Below are 20,268 nucleotides of genomic sequence, written 5' to 3'. Positions count from 1 at the left end.
TATAAATGAGGAATGTTTAATGAAATGGTCAAATCAGACCATGAATACTATTTTCAACTGATGAACAGTATCACATGCAATATATACTTTTGCCGTACAACTTTCGGTTAGTCATTCATCCCTTTTTTCATCCATTCAAATTAATAATAAATATATCTAACATTGCGTGTGTATACGTATATGAACATTATCCACTAGATACTGCTTTTTATCGAGATTGATCGAAGCCACTTCATAGTGCTGGACCCGAAGAGGTAACCAAAATCAGAGTACCAAACTCTCATGGACACACTTAACAGGGTACGAGCTCGCTTAAAAAAAAACACCCAGGATATCAGAGATAATTTTCCGGTATGAATTCAATTTGAACATCTAGTGCATGTCATTTCTTTAAAAACCACGACTGTTTGAATATTTCATAACTCTTTTTTCCATATTTAGTGCTTGAGGTAGGAGGATGGAAACAATTTATATGGATACTATTGTTGTGAGTTCATCCACGGCTTTATAGGTCCAAGCAAATAACGGACCATGAACACCAAGTACGTAAACACGATTCATAACAATTCAATATTTTTTACTCTGCACATATGTTGGTTTAAAATGATGATGTTAATTTGCACGTGACATATTTCTGAAATGAGAGAAGATCTCATCGCCCAGAACAACTCAGGACAATTCCAGAACAATTATGTGGATTCCTTTTGGACAAGAACAATTATGTAAATTCCTTTTGGACGACGTCGTAAATCCAAAGGGAGAATTTTATTACGATGGAACAAGTGTGGGTTAACTTCATCCAATCTGGGACTCGGATGACGATGCGTAGTGCATATTAAGAATACTTGTAATATTTGAAGTATATACTTTGTATAAATATAATATATGTAATATTTACTGTATGCTAGATCAATATATATTAGCATAATATTACTACTATACGCAAACGAATATTGTACACTAATACGAATACTAACTAACCTATGAATTAAAATGAAAGAAAACAAAAAAAGGATGGTTCTGATGTCCGCAACAGCGTGACTTGCGTGACGTGGCTTGTAGTTTACTACCAACCAGTACTAAATGGCCTATTTAGTACTGGGCATTTTAGCCGGTACTAAATGGCGTGGCATTTAGTACTGAACAATTGGTACCGTTACTATGAGGTTACTGACTGATACTAGAGTCATCCAATAATGTTGGCACCCAACCAGGTGCTATTCTAAAACTTTCCAGATCTTGGCAGGCAAATTTTGGTATGATCATGTTTTGGCCTCCCCAGTTTTGGTGCCCAATCAATCAGACTGAAGTTGATTTGCTCTCTATAACTCTATTTTGTCTCGATCACAATCATGGTAAACGTGGGCCGCTGCTGAGGTCGTTACTCGTCAGAGGCTGCTTGAACGATGCTATACAAATTCGGTTTCAGATTTTGGATTTTTTTTTATGACAGCCAAAATTACCAAAATTCACAAAATTTCGGTTAAATTTCACCGAAATATTTTTAAAGTCTTCACTAAATTATATGATTTTCTAACTTTTTTAATCTAAACAAACGATTAATATGATTTATGACTGTACAACTATTGAGTTGAAGAATATGCAACACAAATAGTAGAAAATATGAGTCTCGAGTACTTATGTTTACAACCACCGTTAGATTAATCAACCAGAATCGTCCCATCTCCTATCCAACACTCAAACAGTGAAACAGAGCACCTGCTGGCGGCCCACACGAAACGGCGAAAGCCAAATGCTGCCAGCCTGCCACTATGGCTTGAAAAGCATAACCGCGTGTTGCTGCGCGTACCGCGTACGCATGACTGACGAAATACTAATTCATTAACCAAATGGCCGGCTGACGATCAATTGGTCTGTACAAAGTTACCTTTCGCGTCAAAAGTAGAGTAAAGAGCATGGAAGATTCCCATCTCGTCGGCCTGACATTATATTCTTCTCGTCAAAGTTGTTTGACTGATGGGCTGGGACGACATACCGAGGGACCCGTCAAAAACAACAACACTCCACCAACTTCAACACTCCATTCCACCAACTTCAGAAAAATATAGAGTTATTGTACATATTTGACTGGTTGCAGTGCTCCAACTTTTGAAACATGAGAACTTATTGTGAGTAATTTATTTTACTCTTTATGAATGTACCCGCGTGTCAATCTCTTTTTTTTTCTCCCCTTCTCTTCCTCTGCTCGTGCTCGCCTTGCGGACAATGGAATTGTGCCGGAACGAAGATTTAGAACCCAAATTTAGGCCACGTAAGCAAGCTAATCCAAGTGAATTTGGGCCAGCCGCCAGGCACCGCACGGCGCAGGCGACGCCGATCGAGCGGCGAGCGCAGGGCGCAGGCGCCGCCCCCGCCGTCGCTGGCCGGCCTCCCCGGCTGCGGGCTGCCAGGCCAGGGCGCCAGCCGCCAACGCCCTCCGCCCGCTGCCGGCTACTGCAGCTGCGCCACGCCCCGCGCCCGCCGCCCTGCACCGGTGCCCTATGCCCCTGTCCGGCTCCGGCTGTCCCCTCCGACCCTCCCTCAGTCCCTCTCCGTGCGTCGCATCGCCCGACGACCAGCGTCCCCTCCATCTCCCTACTGAAGCAAAGGTACTGCCACTGAAGAAATTTTCCTCCAAATCTCTAACCCTAACTGTTAATTGTTGTTCAATTTATCCTCAAATTAGTTCAATTGATGTTGTTGTAAGCTGTGTAGGTGTACTTTTGTAGGCAGTGAGAACTGAGAATTAGGAAATAGGGATGAATTAATTGATTATACTTATACAGTATGGGCTTTGTGCTTTCTAGGATTTGTGAACTATGAAGAGAGATGGAGACATTGCTTGTATGTTTCAGAAACAAACTGCAAAGAAACGTGCTTGTTCAACTCCTGTTGTGGAAGAGCAAAATCAAGTGGAAGAGGAGGATACAATCATTGAAGAAATTGTTGATCTTTCTGTAACAGTAGCAACTGAAGATGTGATTGCTGCTGCTGTAGAACCAAATCCTTCAGGTTACGATGTTGATCGCCTTCCACATGATCCAGGTGAAAGGTTGCCCATTTCAAATTATCATGCTAATGATCAGGATGCAGTCAGGAGAGCATATTCTTAGAGGGCCATTCCGTCCTTATGCTCATGAGTTTCCAAAAAGGAAAATTCGAGATAGAGATCGTAATTTCACATGTATATGGTTTGCCAAATATGATTGGGTTGAATATAGCATCAAGACGGATTCTGTATTTTGCTTTGTGTGCTACTTGTTCAAAAACAAAAAATACAAGGGCAAAGGGCAGATGCATTTATTGTAGATGGATGGAGAAATTGGAATGTAGGAGATACTTCACTTTTGAAGCATCATAAATCTAAGGCACACAAGGAAGCTCAAGAGAAGTACATTGGCTATATGAATCCTAATGCAGCAATTGATAATAAAATTGACAAGTGGAGTGATGAAGAAATAAAGCATTACAGGATCAGATTGACTTATTCGCTAAGATTTATCAAGTTTCTTTTGCATCAATGGTTGGCTTTCCTTGGACATGATGAAAGTGAAGAGTCTAGCAACAAAGGCAACTTTATAGAATTGTTGAAATTTCTTGCAGCAAATAGTGAAGAAGTGAACAAGTTTGTGCTGAACAATGCTCCAAATAATTGCTCATTAACTAGCCCAATGATCCAGAAACAAATTATTTCATGTTTCGCCATAGAGACTAGAAAGAAAATAATTGAAGAGATTGGTGAAGATCGCTTTGCTATCTTAGCTGATGAATCTAGTGATGTATCACATAAAGAACAACTAGCCCTTTGCTTACGTTTTGTTAATAAATTGGGAAGACCATGTGAGCACTTTATTGGAGTAGTTCATGTAGATGATACTACCTCTTTATCACTTAAGGAAGCAATTGAAGTTGTACTTGTTAGTCATGGTTTGACTGTAACTAGCATCCGTGGTCAAGGCTATGATGGGGCTAGAAATATGAAAGGAGATATTAAAGGGCTAAAAACATTGATCATGCAAGAGTCACATTCTACTTATTATGTCCATTGTTTTGCACATCAACTCCAACTAGTTCTTGTTGCCATTGCTAAGGACAATACTGATTGTGTATGGTTCTAAGACCAAGTGTCCCTCTTGCTAAATATTGTTGGAGTTTCATGTAAGCGTCATGTGATGCTTCGAAATGCTAGACTTGAGAGAATCACGAAAGCACTTGAATGTGGGGAACTCAATACTGGGACAGGATTGAATCAAGAGATGGAGTTGGCTAGGCCTGGTGAGACTCGGTGGGGCTCTTATTACAAAACTATGCAATATCGTTGCTATGTATCCCATAATCCGTGATGTACTTATCACTCTTGGATAGGATACAACACATAAGAGTGATTGGACAAAAATTCATTTTATGGTTGGAGCATTTGAGTCGTTTGATTTTGTATTCAGTGCACACTTACTGTTTGTTATTCTTGGATATACAAATGAATTATTTGAGTGTTTGCAAAGGAGGGAGCAAGATATTATTCATGCAATCCAACTTATTAATGTGGCCAAAAATAGAATGCAACACTTGAGGTCTAATGGATGGGATCAATTCCTTCAAAAGGTCACTTTGTTTTGCAATAAATATGGTGTCGAAGTTCCTGATATGGAGGCTAATTATGTGCCTTATGGAAGATCAAGAAGGTTTGTCCAAGATCAAATAAATGATGATCACTTCAGAAGAGAGGTATACATCGGGGTTATTGATAAAATCAGTCAAGAGCTTGATAATCGGTTTGATGAGGTTAATATGGAGTTACTTTCTTGTATGTCTGCCCTCAACCCATCCAATTCATTTGCATCATTTGATGCACAGAAGGTATGCTGACTTGCTGAATTCTATCCTAAGGACATATTTGGCTCCGAATTGCTAAAGCTTGAATTGCAACTTGATACCTATATTGATGTCATAAGACAAGATGATAGATTCAGTGGTCTAGAAAACCGTGTTGACCTCTCAGTTAAGCTAGTGGAAACAAATAGGCATAAAGTTTATGATTTGGTTTATTTTCTTATCAAATTGGTATTGATTCTACCGGTGACGACGGCAAGTGTTGAGAGGGCATTTTCTGGAATGGATTTTGTCAAAACCAAGCAGAGAAATAAAATGACTGATATTCTCTTAGATGATTGCCTTGTCACATTCATTGAGAAAGACATTTTGGATGAAGTAGATGAAGATGATGTAATCAAGACTTTCATGTCTATTAGAAAGCGTAGGCCCAAAAAATAGTGCTGTAATCTTATTTGGTCAAGTTTCTATCATACATATTCTGAACTATTAGTGTGCTATTTGAACTAATTCTATCTTCATTTAAGACTTATTATGCTATTTAGTAGTTGTGTACTGAATTGTGAGGCAATTTTTATGATACTGTACCGAATTGCTAAATGGATTTTACCGGTTTGCATATATAAATTTTCGTTCGGCATACCCTTCGCAAAAATCCTAGCTCCGCCACCGCCTCCGACGCTGGTGAGCTTCTGCGGTGAGTCTCTGGCATGGCTAGACCTCTGGGTTAGGGTTTCGGGGTTTGGGGTGGGTTGGTTCGGATTTCAAGGAACTACCAGCCTTAGAGGGAGGGCCTCCGATGACAGACCAGTCGCATGGTGGTGGTGGTGGGTGCAGGGGGCGGTGAGGCATGGCAGCGGTGGCACCACCGGCCAGGCAGTGGAGGATGGTGGTTGGGCTAGTTTGGACGGGGCAATGACGGCCATGGCGGTGCTGGTGGGAGGAGGTGGTGGGATGGGTGGGAAGGGAGTTGCCACGGACGCGGTAAGGCCTCACCGGCCGTCTACCGTGCCCACGGCTAGGGTGGCGGCCCGTCTAGGCGGCAACCGAGGCAGGTAGAAGGAGAAAGTTGTTGGCTAAAGGAAGAAGATGATGGTTGACCCTTGGATTTCGATCTAACGGTGGGAAAAAAAAATAGAGTGTGCGGAAGTAATAAAACACTCAGGTGGGCAGAGACAGCCCCACGGAGAGATTCAGATCGCCGCTTACTGCAGGGATAGAGAAAGGGAGGTCCTAGCCGATGTTGATGTGCATGTCGACATGAAATCGTCGAACTTAAATGAGGATGTTTTAACCACCCACAAGAAACATTCATTGCATTTCTCTCCTTCTACAACAGAGCAGTGTGCACTGTTAATAAAAGCTTTTGTTCGAGTCGCCCTGCAATGATAAAAATTTCGACCAAAATTTCGTGAATTTCGCAAAATTTCGATCTTTTCAGTGGCGACCTAAATTACTATTTACCTGAAATTTCGGAACTGTTCATCACAATGCCACCCTTTTTTTACACGGATTTCGGCCAAAATTTCGTGAATTTGGGTGATTTCGATGAGGACCAAAAAATGAACGAAAACGAAATTGAAAACCATGTCGCCATGGCATGAAGAATAATCTTATCCGATAAGAAGGCTTAGCGATCTCACTCTTTCATCTTTCCTGCTGGCGTTAGATTCCCCGTGTGATGATCGAGGCTGTGACCCACGCAGCCTGTCATGGAGCGGCCTTTTGGATGTTGACCTCAAGTCAATCCATGGCCGTGACGCATCCACCAAATAGTTATTCTTGTTCCGAGTATCAAGAAAGGAGAGAGGTACCATTGCCGGTCGGGGCCTTAGTGCCTCAGCTCCCACGAACGCTGCACCGACGCCCTCTGGTTTCCACTTTCGGAGTCCCTGCAGTTTCTTTCCACGCTCATCACCTAGCACCTGGTAAGTTACTTGTCAAAGATTGGAGATATCTTCTCGAGGGGTTTCTTATAGCCACTCTTCTTCAGTACATGCATGCAGATATTTCATACGATTTTTGAAATATTAGGGGGTTTCACATTTTGACATGAGTTTAATTTGTGAAAAACTGGCACTGATTCGATGATTGTGATTCACTGAGGGATTCCTCCAGTTGTGCTGCCCGTGGAACTTGATTCTCGATTGGAAGAGCTCTCACACGGTAAGCACCACTAACTAGTGCTCGACCCTTGTTTCCGCTGTTGCGTTCAGGCAAAAACTGAGCGTTGTCTTCTACTTTGAGGGCTCAATTTGGTTGCATTCTGAAATTTCACTGATGTGTGATCTCCTTTCACTTTGTTTTCTGTATGTTTAAGGGTAGGTCTTGGTGATTTTTCTCGGAAGGTCTCCACATCCGCTCAGCAATTGCTCCAGGTGGTCAAGAACAGCTCCGGACACATTATTGGCTTCTATCATCAGCTCATTATGTCCAAGTCAACTAATCAATCATGTATTCCTCACATGCTGAATACATAAATCTTCTTCACCTTTGTTCACAGGAGTATCTGCGTGGGGGGGAAGGGAGAGTGATCTGGAGCTCTGCAGCCATGGCGGGAGTAGCGGGCTTACTCACGTCAGCTATAGTGAAGATGGTGGGCGATAAGCTAGGCTCCACAATCGGCCAACAAGCCAACTTGGTGTGGACCTTCAGCCGTGACCTGGAGCACATGAAGGACACACTGGAGTCCATGGCGGCAGTGCTCAAGGACGCCGAGCGTAGGTCAATTTGGGAGGATTCAGTGCAGCTGTGGCTGAAGCGACTCAAGCACGCCGCCTTAGACATTTCGGACATGTTGGACCAGGTCCAAGCCAACTCCAAACCTACCAGCAGAAAGGTATGTTCAAAGCTATGCACAATGCTATGATAAATACACCTAGAGTTTGCGCAATTTAAGTTAAAATGATAAATTTTCTGGGATGTTTTCTTAACCTTTTTACAGTAACTTAATTAAAGCGGTAATTATCTTGTAGATGGTGGGGGTTGTTTCATGTCTTGATATTGCACCCAAGATTAGTATGGTAAATAAAATGAGGAAGATGCGCGACAAACTGAGAAAAATTGAAGAGGATCACCTGAATTTCAAATTTGAGTCTTGCCATAGGATTGACATTGAGCATCAGTTTACGGACAGAGAAACAACATCCAAAGTCATCGAAGCAGGCATCCTTGGGAGAGACAAAGAAAGAAGGAGAGTCATAGAATTGCTATCTGCATGTAATGACAAAGATGGCCTCCAAATTCTTCCTATCTTTGGTCTTGGTGGCATAGGCAAGACGACATTAGCACAACTAGTCTTCAATGATATCCATTTCAATGATTATGACCATCGGGTATGGGTTTATGTGTCCCAGATCTTTGACTTGAGAAAAATAGGGAACACCATAATTTCTCAAGTACTAAAGGAAGGGATACATCATGGAGATAGCAGGGAGTTCATATACCAACGCCTTCAAGAATTACTTCATGATAAGAAGACACTCATTATTTTGGATGACCTGTGGGAGACAGATGACACTCATTTGAAGGAGTTGAAGCTTATGCTTAATGTTAGCAGCAAGATGAAAGTCTTGGTAACAACACGCAATGAAGAAATAGCAAATAGAATTTGCACCATTACACCATGCAGGCTTCGTCCCCTGAACAATGCCATGTGCTGGGATATTATTAAGAAAAATATGAACTTCGAATCTAGAGAGGACAAACAGCAGCTAGAGCAGCTTGGTCTGGTGATTGCAAGTAAGTGTGGAGGTGTACCATTAGCAGCTCAAGCACTGGGGTTCATGTTATCCAGAATGGATCTTAAGCAATGGGAAGAAGTTAGCAGTAGCGATATATGGAACGAACCTTTCGCAGAAAACTCAGTGCTACCATCGTTGAAGTTAACTTACATCGCTATGCCGCCATATTTGAGGTTATGCTTTTCCTACTGTGCCATCTTTCCAAGAGGCCACATTATCGCTAAAGACAGTCTGATTCACCAATGGATTGCTCTTGATTTCATCAAGCCATCAAATATATTTTCCGATATACAGCTTGCTGAGAAGTATGTGGGGCAGCTTTTATGCATGTCTTTTCTTCAGCACTCAAAGCTGCCAACGGTAAGTTATATATATAATGCACAACCTAAGAGTTCATTCCTTCTTTTTAACTTATGTGTCCTGAATCATAATCAATATATCAAAGAACAAATTACCATGATATTTCTGAATGGTATGCCATGAGAAAGTATATATGGGATATATGTTGAAAAACTTGATTTTCACATAGACATTAGATTTATTGAAATATATATTTAGTTATTTACTTTAAGCTACTTCATTTGGGGTGAGCTCTTTTACGGTACACAATACTACCACTTAGTGGTATATAGTATATATAAGATATAACTATTCATTATTATAGATAATTTAGTAATTATTACATTGTAAAAAGTGATATTTCAAATGTAATGGTCTTTTAAACTTTATGCTTAGTGTCCAAAATAAAATTATAGTGATGTCATTTGGGTTCTTTTACCATGATACCCTTATACTATATATACTACTTATGTATACTATCCGTACCACAGATGAAGGTTTTAGTAATATACAATTAATCTTGACCGTTGGTTGTTTTTATACTAGTCCTTTTTGAACACTACTATAGCCTAGTATTGTGTATCGAAAAAGAGCTCTTGGGGGTATTTGAATAGACTTACATAGTATTTTTATCTTCTTTTTACTAGATCGATGATTTCTAATGGGCTTACATAGTTAATAGGGTACTTTAAACAATATTATTTGGTTCAATATTTCTAATGGGCTTCTTTTTTCAGAGTGCTAAAAGACGACATTGTGTGTTCACTATGCATGATTTAGTGTACGACCTTGCAAGATTAGTCATTGACGATGAGTTGACTATCTATAATGCTAACAAAGTAAGAAATACAGCGGGCCAAAAGTACTGCCGCTATGCGTTGCTCACACATTGTAGCAAGCCATTGAAGATGTCAACCATCTTACCAGCCAAGTTACGGGCCATGGGTTTTCAGGACTGTAGCAAACTCAGTCTGCGTGGTGGTGCCTTCTCATTTGCGAAGTGTTTGCGTGTTCTTGATTTGACTGAATCCTCCATTTGCAAGTTTCCAGCCTCTATTAGCCAGCTGAAGCAACTGAGGTTTCTTATTGCTCCGGGGATGAAAAATCGAAGGCTTCCAGGCAGCATTATTAGGCTCACAAATTTGCAGCATCTTGATTTATCAGGTTGTACTGAAATAGTCAAATTACCAAAATCTCTTGGAAATCTTAAGAAAATGTTGCACCTAGAATTATCTTCCTGCTCCAGTCTTGAAGGGATACCAGAAGCTACATGTGCTCTCACGTGTCTACAGTATTTGAATTTGTCAGGGTGCTCCAATCTTCAAAAATTACCACATGATCTAGGCAGCCTCATTGAGCTCAAGTATTTCAGCTTATCAGGCTGTCCCAAAATTGCAGAATTGCCATACTCTTTTGGGAAGCTCACAAATTTGTTGCATGTAGATTTGTCACGGTGCTTTTGTGTTAGTCCAAAAGCATTGGGCAGCCTTGCTGAACTCAAGTACTTGAACTTATCAGAGAGCCTCAATGGTCGGCAATTGGACTCTTGGGGAAGTAATGGTTCTATCAGCATCTTCACCAACCTAGAGCATCTTGACTTGTCTGGTAATGACTTCTTTTCTCTACCCGGAAGTATCGGTAATCTCAAAAGGCTACGCACATTAGATCTCTCAGGGTGCAGAAATTTGAGTTGCCTTCCTGAGAGTGTAGGCTCAATCGATAGTCTGGAGCTGCTGCTGGTTAATGGCTGCTCGGAGAATCTGAAGAATTACATCAGAAAATCCGAGCTCAAATGTAACCCATTACACCATTTAGTGGTCCGCTCAAACGATGATGACTCTGTCAGCAATCTTCATCAGCTCGAGAGTATAAATTCTTCTGAGCTTGAAATAAGCTGTCTCGAGAATGTAAGGATTCCAGGGGAAGCAAATGGAATTGAATTGTGCAATAAAGAAAACCTCTTGACAATAACATTTCACTGGACCATGGAGGCTGCTCGTAATCTGGAGGACAAGGATGTCTTGGAAGAACTAGTTCCACCAAGTGGCCTGAGGCACCTGGAGGTAGAGGGGTATAGCAGCATTAGTTTTCCAAAATGGTTCGTGGGCATTTCCCACCACCTCCCAAATCTTGTTTCTATTCGATTGCAGAATCTACCGTGGTGCAGCAGTCTGCCACAACTAGGACAGTTATCAAACCTAAAAGAGCTGTATCTTGCATCTTTGAGCAGCATCACAAAGATCAGTGGAGATATATGTGGCAGCCGACGAGCATTCCTTCAGCTCTCAAGATTTGCTTTGTCAGACATGGAAAGACTAGAAGAGTGGAACACAACATACTGTGTCGGTGATGGTACAGAAGAGTTCATGTTCCCTGTGCTTGATGTATTGGAGACAAGGAATTGCCCTATGTTGAGGCTGAAACCATGCCCACCTATGTTTCGCTGCTGGAAAATCATTGACAGCGATGAGGTGCTTAACTCAGGTGATGCAGGGGATAACTTCGGCCATTTGGACTCCAATGCACCAAGTACTAGGTTAGAGGTCTCGAGCAAGAGTTACTGCGGGAGTTGGAGGCTGCTTTACCACTTACTTGCTATCCACGAGCTCAAAATCGATTTTCTCGACAGAATGACATGGTTGCCAGATATCATGCGGCAGCTTGGGTCCCTCCAATCGCTGGAGTTGAGCTCATGCCACAACATATCGATGTTGCCGGAATGGCTTGGCGATCTCAAGTCTCTCAAAAGCCTGCACATTTCAGACTGCGAGATGATCAAGACCTTGCCATCATCTATACAACAACTCACGAACCTCCAGAAGCTACAGATCGAGAACAATCATGGACTGAAACAGTGGTGTCAATCAGAGGAGAACAAGATGAAGCTCGTGCACATCAAGTACTTTGTAAGTGTACTAGCAAATTGTATCGTACCAAGCTATTCACTCTACTTTTGTATACTTATTTGCTTTAATCGTGCTACTTATCATCTATTATATTGTTTCTTTCGTTCCCACTTCCCAGAGACCTCTGTTCCACTTCATAGAAAGACAGATATAAGGGTGCCGACAGAGAAAACAGAATATGGAAATCACCTGCTTATCTCTGTCATATCGATTAGTTAGTAAACCTGCGTTTACTGGCATCAGACTAATACTCTAAAGAATATAGGTATTGGCTTAAAGTAAAGAGAGCGTTCCATTGCCCAATAATAACAATAGGTGCTGTGTGTGTGTTTTCAGCTTGTGCAGTTGTGCAAATGTTTCTGTCTGATGGAATACAATGATAGATAATCAGATACTGTTTGGTGGTTCTGCAGAATTTTTACGGCTGCTACTATCCGCTTAGAACAATGAAGTCAGAGCCAGATCTAACGGAAGGGAACGGTCTGGGGGAACTAATGAAGGCATGGGCCGATAAAGCGGAGCAGAGCGATCTAGGGGATGGAGCAAGGAGTCCCCCTCAGCATGGAGCAAGGAGTCCCCCTCAGCCTGATGATGAGGAGCCCCTTTCACCCCGATGACGAATTTTAGCAGTCTGCAGGTTGAAGAAGGTCCTCCTGCTCATTACGAGGTACAACTCCATATAAATACATGCATTGTAAGAAAAATTGTCCTAAGACAATTTTTATGATTTTGGTAATCGACAATATGGTCATTAGATGTTTGTCAAGATATATCTTTGTAGGTGTTTATAGGCTCCAAGGATGTTTCTTCAAGCCATCTAAATGATAATAAAAATAAAGAGTTAGAAAGATTCTATAGCATCCAAAGCATAGTAAAATTCTAAAGGTAATAATTTTGAAGACATCCAAATTATGTCCAAAAAAACCCCGCACGTTAATGCATGAAACGAATCCTACTGCCGAAGAAGGAAGACCGACGTAATTCTCCGTATCAATCGATGATCACTGACGTAATTCACCAAATCAGTGGGTGAGGTCTATTTGTTTGAGCCGCAACTTTTAGATCTTTCTGAAAAGATGTTGCTGGTTTTTTTTTCTGAAAAGCTAACAGTAACTTTTAGAAGATCATATGTTTAGCTTTCTAGGCATAAAAGGCTACGAAAAGCTCAATTGAGTTTTCCAGCTTTCCATATAAACTTAGATTTTCTATACTCTAACGTTCCGGAAGCCGCACAAAAAAATTCATTATTTGTTTAACCTTCTGACTTTTTCATGCTAATAAGCTGCTAGAAAACTTAAATAAACAGGATATTATTGCTTTTTCTAGATGGAAGAGAGCCTCAGTTTAATCCTTAATGGGCCTCTCAGGTTTTTTGAAAAGTTTCTGCTTGCTACTAAAGTTACATGATCATTTTCTTCTTTGTCGAACATCCGTAGCTTTCAGTGTTTTCTCACATTTTTCCTGCTCTTTTCTGGCGACATTTCTTCCTGCTCCATGGCTTCATGGTTCCTAAAATCGTGCTCGTGGTTTGAACTGCAGCACCTGCAATCCTGCACGATGGCAATAGCAATGCGACCCGTGAGCTCTGGGCTTCCGCGCTGAAACTCGAATGCGGAGACGCCGTACAGCAGCCCATGCACAGCCTAGGCGCCTAGGCACGTGCGCCGTACAGCGAGGCTAGCTTGCACGTGTGGGGGACCTCGTGTTGCCTAGGTCCGAATCTCGAGGCGCGTGCGGTAGGCTCATGACAGACTGCCTGGTCTGCTATTGGCCGGAACCTGACATCTGGGACTCAGTTGTCAGATGGTCCACTGCCACACAACGTCGGCTCATCGCGTAAGACACGAAGAAAAAACAAATTTTCCATTCTTCCGAGGTACTGTAGTGCAAATTATCTCCGCGAAAGCCCAAATAAGGATAATATGTATATGCTAGTAATGCTATAATATGTGTTTGAACTGCAGATAATATGCACTTGGTGCCAACAAAAGAAAAATATTTGAAAATATACGTTATGTTTGGGTCTTCAAAATTTTTCTCGACCTTTTCATTTGAACCTAGAACATGTTATAATCTTTGCTTACTATAGCTTGAAGAGGTTGCCTTTGGCAACTCGAAGTTTACTCGAATCTTTTCAAGTCCAAATAATAGAAATCGTGCATGGACTCTTTGGGCATGTTATGAACTTATGAATCCGCACGAGAGATCCTTATTAATTGTCACTAGGAACCTTTTTTTGGGAGGAAAAGAAAGATCTCATTACTTAGGCAGGGTTACAATCATTTTGTAGCAGTTACTCTAAGTAACCCAGTATTCCAGCTACCCAAACAGCTGAGTGATTAGCTACTCTAGCATGCTTAGCTAATTCATGAGCAATTACACTTTGATCTCTCTTTATCCTGTTTACTTCCAACTTCACGTATCCCTCCTTCAGGTCTTTTATGGACCTGTTTGGTTCCCTGACTTATTTTTAAGCACCCGTCACATCGAATGTTTAGACACTAATTAAGGGTATTAAACGTAGATTATTTACAAAACCCATTACATAAGTGGAGGCTAAACGGCGAGACGAATCTATTAAGCCTAATTAATTCATCATTAGCAAATGTTTACTGTAGCAACACATTGTCAAATCATGGACTAATTAGGCTTAATAGATTCGTCTCGTCGTTTAGCCTCCACTTATGTAATTGGTTTTGTAAATAGTCTACGTTTAATACTCCTAATTAGTATCTAAACATTCGATGTGACGGGTGCTTAAAAATAAGTCAGGGAACCAAACCAGGCCTATATCTGTCTTGCAAGATTGCCGCCATTATAGATCGCTCAAGCTTCTTCCATGCTATTCCTGCAACACAATTAGCACTGTCCGTCTCCGGGACTGCTGGCTCATGTGACCATTGTTGAGCTATTGCCAAACCTTCTTTACAAAGCTAAAAGCTCCGCTTCATCCGCAGATGAGCAATGAAACAGGAGTCGCCAACCAGAAACAATGACCACCCCTTGATCATTACGTACCAAGTAACCTGCACTTGCCTGGCCTGTTTCCTCAATGTAGCTTGCATTGACATTTATCTTAATCCAACCCCTATCTGGAGGCTGCCATCTGACTGGTGTTTGAGAGATTGGTGAGTACTTCATACGGGCCTGATCTTTCATCGGCAATCCCAAGATGTTTTCCATTTTGGCATCACCTCGTTTCAGGGAACTAATGAGCATAGTGGAGTTGCACATAGCTTCTAGTCTCAGTAGTGATCCAAATTCAGAGAAGCGCCCACCATGAGTCAATTCATTTCGATCAGTCCAATTCCTCCATAGAATCATCAAGAATATCGCCACCTCCTCTTTCGATAGTTTATGCAGTATCAACAGCAACCAATCAGGTCCGGGGGTCTGCAATTGTTTCTCATCAGGTAGTGGCCAGGCTTTCCTCATATTCTTCAGCACCATCCTCGCAATGAGGGCAGTTTATAACTGCATGTGTCTTCCATCATTGAGCTCTAGCCCACAAATGTCGCATGTACCATACTCCATGATATTCCTCCTCATCTTATTTGCATTCGTTGGCAAGGCATTGCGAGCGAGACGCCAAGCAAACGATTTGACCATATTTTCTTCCACATTACACCCCTATCAGAAGTTGAACTAGTTCAAGTCCATTTTTCAGCATTCCAGCCGGTAAGCACTTTTCACCGAGAACAGACATGTCTTCTCATAGTTCCATGCTAGTATCTTTTGTTCTCCGGGTTGGGAGCTTTATTTTCAATATTTCATCAGCATCTATTTTGTGGAACACATCCCTTACCATATCCTGATCCCACTCATTATAATTCTGGGAGACAAGTTCACGGACCCAACGGACACGAGGACGGCGTGGTCTAGCGACTACCTTCATAGAAGATAGCCTCGGGATCCAATTATCTCTCCATATTCTAATCTGATTGCCGTCGCCTACTCTCCAAATTATTCCACTCTTCAGCAGCTCTAGTCCATGTTCAACTGCCTTCCATGTTGGTGATGCATTCCCCGTGAACACCGTATTCATTAGATTCCCATTTGGGTAGTATTTAGCTTTCGGCAATCTTGCACATAAGTTGTCAGGGTTATACAAGAGCCTCCAACCCTGACGAGCTAAGAGGGCCAGGTTAAAGAGCCTTAAATCTCTGAATCCCAAACCACTTGCAGATTTTGGTAGCAACGGATGGTCCCATGCAAGCTAGTGTGTCCTCCTTTTTCCATTTTCTGCTCCCCAGAAGAACTGTCTGATCAGTTGCATATATTCATCACAAAGGGTTAGTGGCAACCTGAAAACTCCCATAGTGTAGGTTGGTAATGCTTGGGCCACTGACTTGATCATTACTTCTTTACCAGCCATGTCCCTAGGAACCTAATGAAGGAAAATTAAGTCGTGCATGTTGTTGCTTCCAAGCGAGCTTAGTTCCAATAATCATCGACCGACTGGTCGATGAGGATAAAGATTTCCCTTTCTCCTCTCCTTGTCACACGTAGAAAACCCACCAAACACACGCAACTTGTGTAAATATTCATTTCAGCGATCCCGACATCAACTGATTTGGTTGACAGGTGGAAACTAAGGATGTGGAGAGCATCCCAGCTTGTTGCTTTCATTGTGAGAGAGTGGAGAACTATGGGCATGCTGTTAGAAATCAACTGGCGAAACAAGTACGATCACAATCACAAGAGACACAGATTTATGTGGAAACTCCTTTGCAAGCAAGACACGGATACACAAAGATGATCTTCACTATTCAATATATCTGGAGGTCTACAAATGCTACGGATTTACAATGAGTGGTTAACTCAACCCAAGCAGATTACAAGAGGAATAGCAACGCAGAATGACTCTGCTAATTGTGTTACTCTCAATCGTACAACATTCAACTAGTTTATATAGGCTGGAGCATGCCGAATGGTTAAACAAAAGCTCATGCATGCAACCTGTAAACATGCATGCAAGCATGGTACCACAAAATGCCTTCCCAATTTAGGACAAGGTAAGTAAGACACCTAATCGGTTGATGCATCTAAAAGTCTTTAGAAATTCGGAACATATTCCAACACATACTAACAGATAAGATAGAGGAGCGATCATGACGCGGGTGGAGCTAGCTATTCTCTCTCAGTCGTTTACAAATGTAAACCATTTAATTTTGCGGGCTATGTTGGAAATTTTAATTTTACCATCAACGTATAAGTAACTGTATGTGTATAGATTAAGGATACCAATATATAAACAAATGAACAATATATATTGGCTTACTTGTCACATTATTAGCTTAGAGAAAAATCAAAATTGGTTGATCGTCGACTAGTACAGCCGGTCTACACTTTTAAGTGCAGCTGCATCCACGTGCCTTGTTTGCAGGTTCCAATATAGTGATCATCAACACAGAGATGACTATTCCCCCCCCCCCCCCCCCCCCCTATCCTTTTGAGATACAGAAAAACTTGCAAAAAATGAAAAAGAAGGAAATGCAGGCGTACCCATTTTATCTAAAATAAAGCAAACTGATTTTGACTGATGGAAAGAGGGAAGCCACCACCAGCCTACAATTAGTTATTGCTTTCAAACCATACATACTTGACACCTGTTGGCATATATATATTATTATTAGATGTGCATCGTGTTATTGCAAACATTTTTGTTAAATCCAAAACCAACCATGTTGTGCTTTTTTCGCATTACTTTAAGGCAAGGCACATCATGGTTCCTTAGAAGAACACGGTTGGTTGCGTGAAAGGAAGAAATGGTCAATCATATTGTCACAGGACGTTCCAACCAGATTGTTGGGCACAAAGCAAGCAATGTCCGGCCAAAAGAAGCACTACTTTTACAACCATACGTAATGCAAATTGAAGCAGGTTGTTGTTGTGGAAAAGCTATTTAGCTTTGCCATCATCCTACCTAGAGGTCATACGCTTACACTACATAAAAAAGGAAAAAAAACTGCTTTTTTTTAGGCAAAACAAAAGGACGACAGGTCCAATCAAACAACAAAGCACCTACCTTTTCCCAAGTGGCAAGTGCAACAGTTGCAAACAAGGTCGATGCATGTTCCCCCATATGGCCTTCGTTCCCCAAACGCAAAAGGTAATCATCGACGAATCCATGGACCCTATCCATTTGTGGATATATGTTACACCTGGATGCCACGAAGTCGCAAAGCACTGTAGCGCGCGCGTGCTGTGCGGGCCAGCAGCGGCATGCGCCGAGCTGCAGCCTGCAGGGGGTCAAACCAAGCACAGTTAGAGGCACGCACGCTGCACACCTCCATTCACATGACCATCGCCGCCTCCTCTTCTTCCAGCTCGTGTCTACTTGTCTTCACCACATTTTGCCCCTTCTCTGCTCCCAAGTCCCAACAACAAATATCTCCATCTTCCCCAACACCGTACCTCTCGCGCCGCCCATCCACCTCATCAAGAACTTACCAGTTTGAGAGCGAAGCACAGGTAGCTAGGATGGCGGCGGCGGCGTGCTGCGGGCTGGAGGAGGAGACGGTGGTGGGGGAGCAGAAGGCTCCCGGGGCGTGCCCGCGGTGCGGCGGCGCGGTGGTGGCCACGGACGTGGAGAGCGCGCGGCGGGTGCTGTGCTGCCTGCCGCTGTGCGTCAAGAACAAGCGCAAGTTCTCCTGCGCCCGCTGCCGCCGCAGCCTCGCCGCGCTCTACGTCCACGCCTAGCTCATCCGTCTACTATTCCTGTCATGCTGAGATTACAACCTAGCGAGCTTAATTCTTCTTCTAAGTTGTAATTGAGTCTTGGCTCATCGATCTCCAACTAGATGTTATTAGCAGGGCAAATCATGCATCAGTACTAGCTTCATTAATTAGGACTTAGGAGTAGCTGTGTGCAATCGATCGATCTGTTCACCGAGTTTGTTCATGGCTTTTAGTAGTTGATGTTGATCTTAGTTTTATTTAAGTTTCTAGTTTCTCTTGATGATTTTACTCCTTTTGATATGTTCCATTCATGGGGTTCTTATGGTACTATAACATGGCCGCCCTTTTCTTTCTCTCTTGTTTTGGGGTTCTTATGGTACTATAACATGGCCGCCCTTTTCTTTCTCTCTTGTTTTTTCCATGCAGATAAAGTATTTCTTTCCCTTTTTGTCGAAAGCGCATCAAGTGCTGTAGGTTGCTGTCTTGCCTCCAATCGACCACGCTCACATCGAGCAACAGTGCTCTGACGTTTTGTGTGTTCCTTTTGACAGCGATATGTTACCTATCTTCAATTCGCATACTGAATATAGATGATGTATTTTGTGGAACCGACTGTAGTTTCAAATCTTGTCCACAAAATTATTTTCATTTGGAAAATTTGAATCATTTTCAGGATGAAGGAAAATCATCATCTCCATAACGACACAAGAACCAAAGCATATCATCAGGTTAATTTCGGACAGTAAACCCAGCTTGTTTTCTTCTTGTTTTTCTTTTATGGAACGTCAAATTAATTTACCTGGCTGGAGGGAATACTTCACCAGAGAGTAGGCAAACAAACGGTTTAGATTGACCCACGTCATCAGAGTGGATTCTATATGCATGATCTACCAACCTATGTACATGTCAGTCCGTGTAACATTTGTATTGGAGAGAATTACTGTAGTTTTGCATGATCGAGGCTCGTTTGAGTGGATGGGGATTATACTCAAATATGCATTATTAATCTCCATTTGGCGTATGGAGAAAAAAAAAGTAAAAAGTGTACCTGCTGCCAATCTAAGCTGTACTGGTCCAAATCTCTGTGCACCAAACGCATCGCATGGTCGTCTGAGAACAGCTGCTGCACTTGCTCGTACTGTGCCTGCAGGAGCCCAGGACAAAGCACGTGCCAAGCGCTTGATTTCAATTTTGACCCTGTTTCTTTGGGCTTAATTTAGAAAAGACAGGCATCGTTCCCAAATTCCGAACAGTGCAAATAAAAGGTCTCGAGTTCCTCTCAATCGCCGTGAGGCCATGACACTAGTACAGCACATGCCACAGTTTATATGACACGTATTATCCGGACCATATTAAGTTTACTATTTGTTTTAGATTTTCTAGGTACACGTATCTGGACATAGCATATATTTAGTTGCATAGTAAAATATACGTATTTAGAAAAGTCAAAACGAATAGTAATTTGGGATGGAGGGAGTAATTTTTCTTATTATGGAAGGAAAATAGACAAAAACTACCCGCAAAAAGATTGACAAAAACTAAACATTTTCTAATCAAAAGTTAGAACAATGATGATGATTTGATATGCCTTTTTTTCTAAAACAAAAATCCTTCTCCAAATGGGTGGAACAAATAACTTTGCACATGCCATGTTAGTGGTGTGTCATGCAAAGGCAGACAAGTGACAAATGACAAAGGAACCAAGACCATTATTACCACATATTTCCTAGACATACGGAAATAAAATAGGCAAAAATGACGAAAAATGG

General features: G+C 41.9%; 1 protein-coding gene across 8 annotated transcripts; it reads left to right on the top strand.

The window, feature by feature from the left end:
- Positions 1 to 6,506: 6,506 nt before the first annotated feature.
- LOC117859945 (uncharacterized) lies at positions 6,507 to 13,854 on the top strand. Of its 8 annotated transcripts, XR_004641344.2 has the most exons (8): positions 6,507 to 6,758; positions 6,949 to 6,996; positions 7,156 to 7,211; positions 7,334 to 7,669; positions 7,806 to 8,933; positions 9,650 to 11,818; positions 12,232 to 12,485; positions 13,358 to 13,854. XR_004641344.2 is itself a non-coding variant. In XM_034743142.2 (7 exons), the coding sequence occupies exons 1-7, from the start codon at positions 6,512 to 6,514 to the stop codon at positions 12,433 to 12,435; spliced, it is 4,185 nt and encodes a 1,394-aa protein (XP_034599033.2). In that variant the 5' UTR covers positions 6,508 to 6,511; the 3' UTR covers positions 12,436 to 13,339. The 8 variants fall into 8 exon arrangements, 7 of the variants coding, with proteins under 7 accessions (XP_034599033.2, XP_034599032.2, XP_034599040.1 ...); XM_034743142.2 differs by lacking the exon at positions 13,358 to 13,854 and having other exon boundaries at positions 6,508 to 6,758; positions 7,156 to 7,208; positions 12,232 to 13,339; XM_034743141.2 differs by lacking the exon at positions 13,358 to 13,854 and having other exon boundaries at positions 6,508 to 6,758; positions 12,232 to 13,339.
- The last annotated feature ends 6,414 nt before the right edge of the window (positions 13,855 to 20,268 follow it).

This window comes from Setaria viridis, chromosome 6, assembly GCF_005286985.2.
Source record: "Setaria viridis chromosome 6, Setaria_viridis_v4.0, whole genome shotgun sequence".
NCBI lineage: Eukaryota > Viridiplantae > Streptophyta > Magnoliopsida > Poales > Poaceae > Setaria > Setaria viridis.
This window is presented reverse-complemented; position numbering and strand designations above follow the sequence as displayed.

What these genes read in the sequence shown, in the direction of transcription:
- LOC117859945 (XM_034743141.2), top strand. Translation starts at nt 6,512, where the DNA reads ATGATCGAGGCTGTGACCCACGCAGCCTGTCATGGAGCGGCCTTTTGG. An exon ending in CGCTCATCACCTAGCACCTG is followed by an intron (nt 6,759 to 6,948) that starts GTAAGTTACTTG and finishes GGATTCCTCCAG; the next exon opens with TTGTGCTGCCCGTGGAACTT. An exon ending in TCGTGCACATCAAGTACTTT is followed by an intron (nt 11,819 to 12,231) that starts GTAAGTGTACTA and finishes GTGGTTCTGCAG; the next exon opens with AATTTTTACGGCTGCTACTA.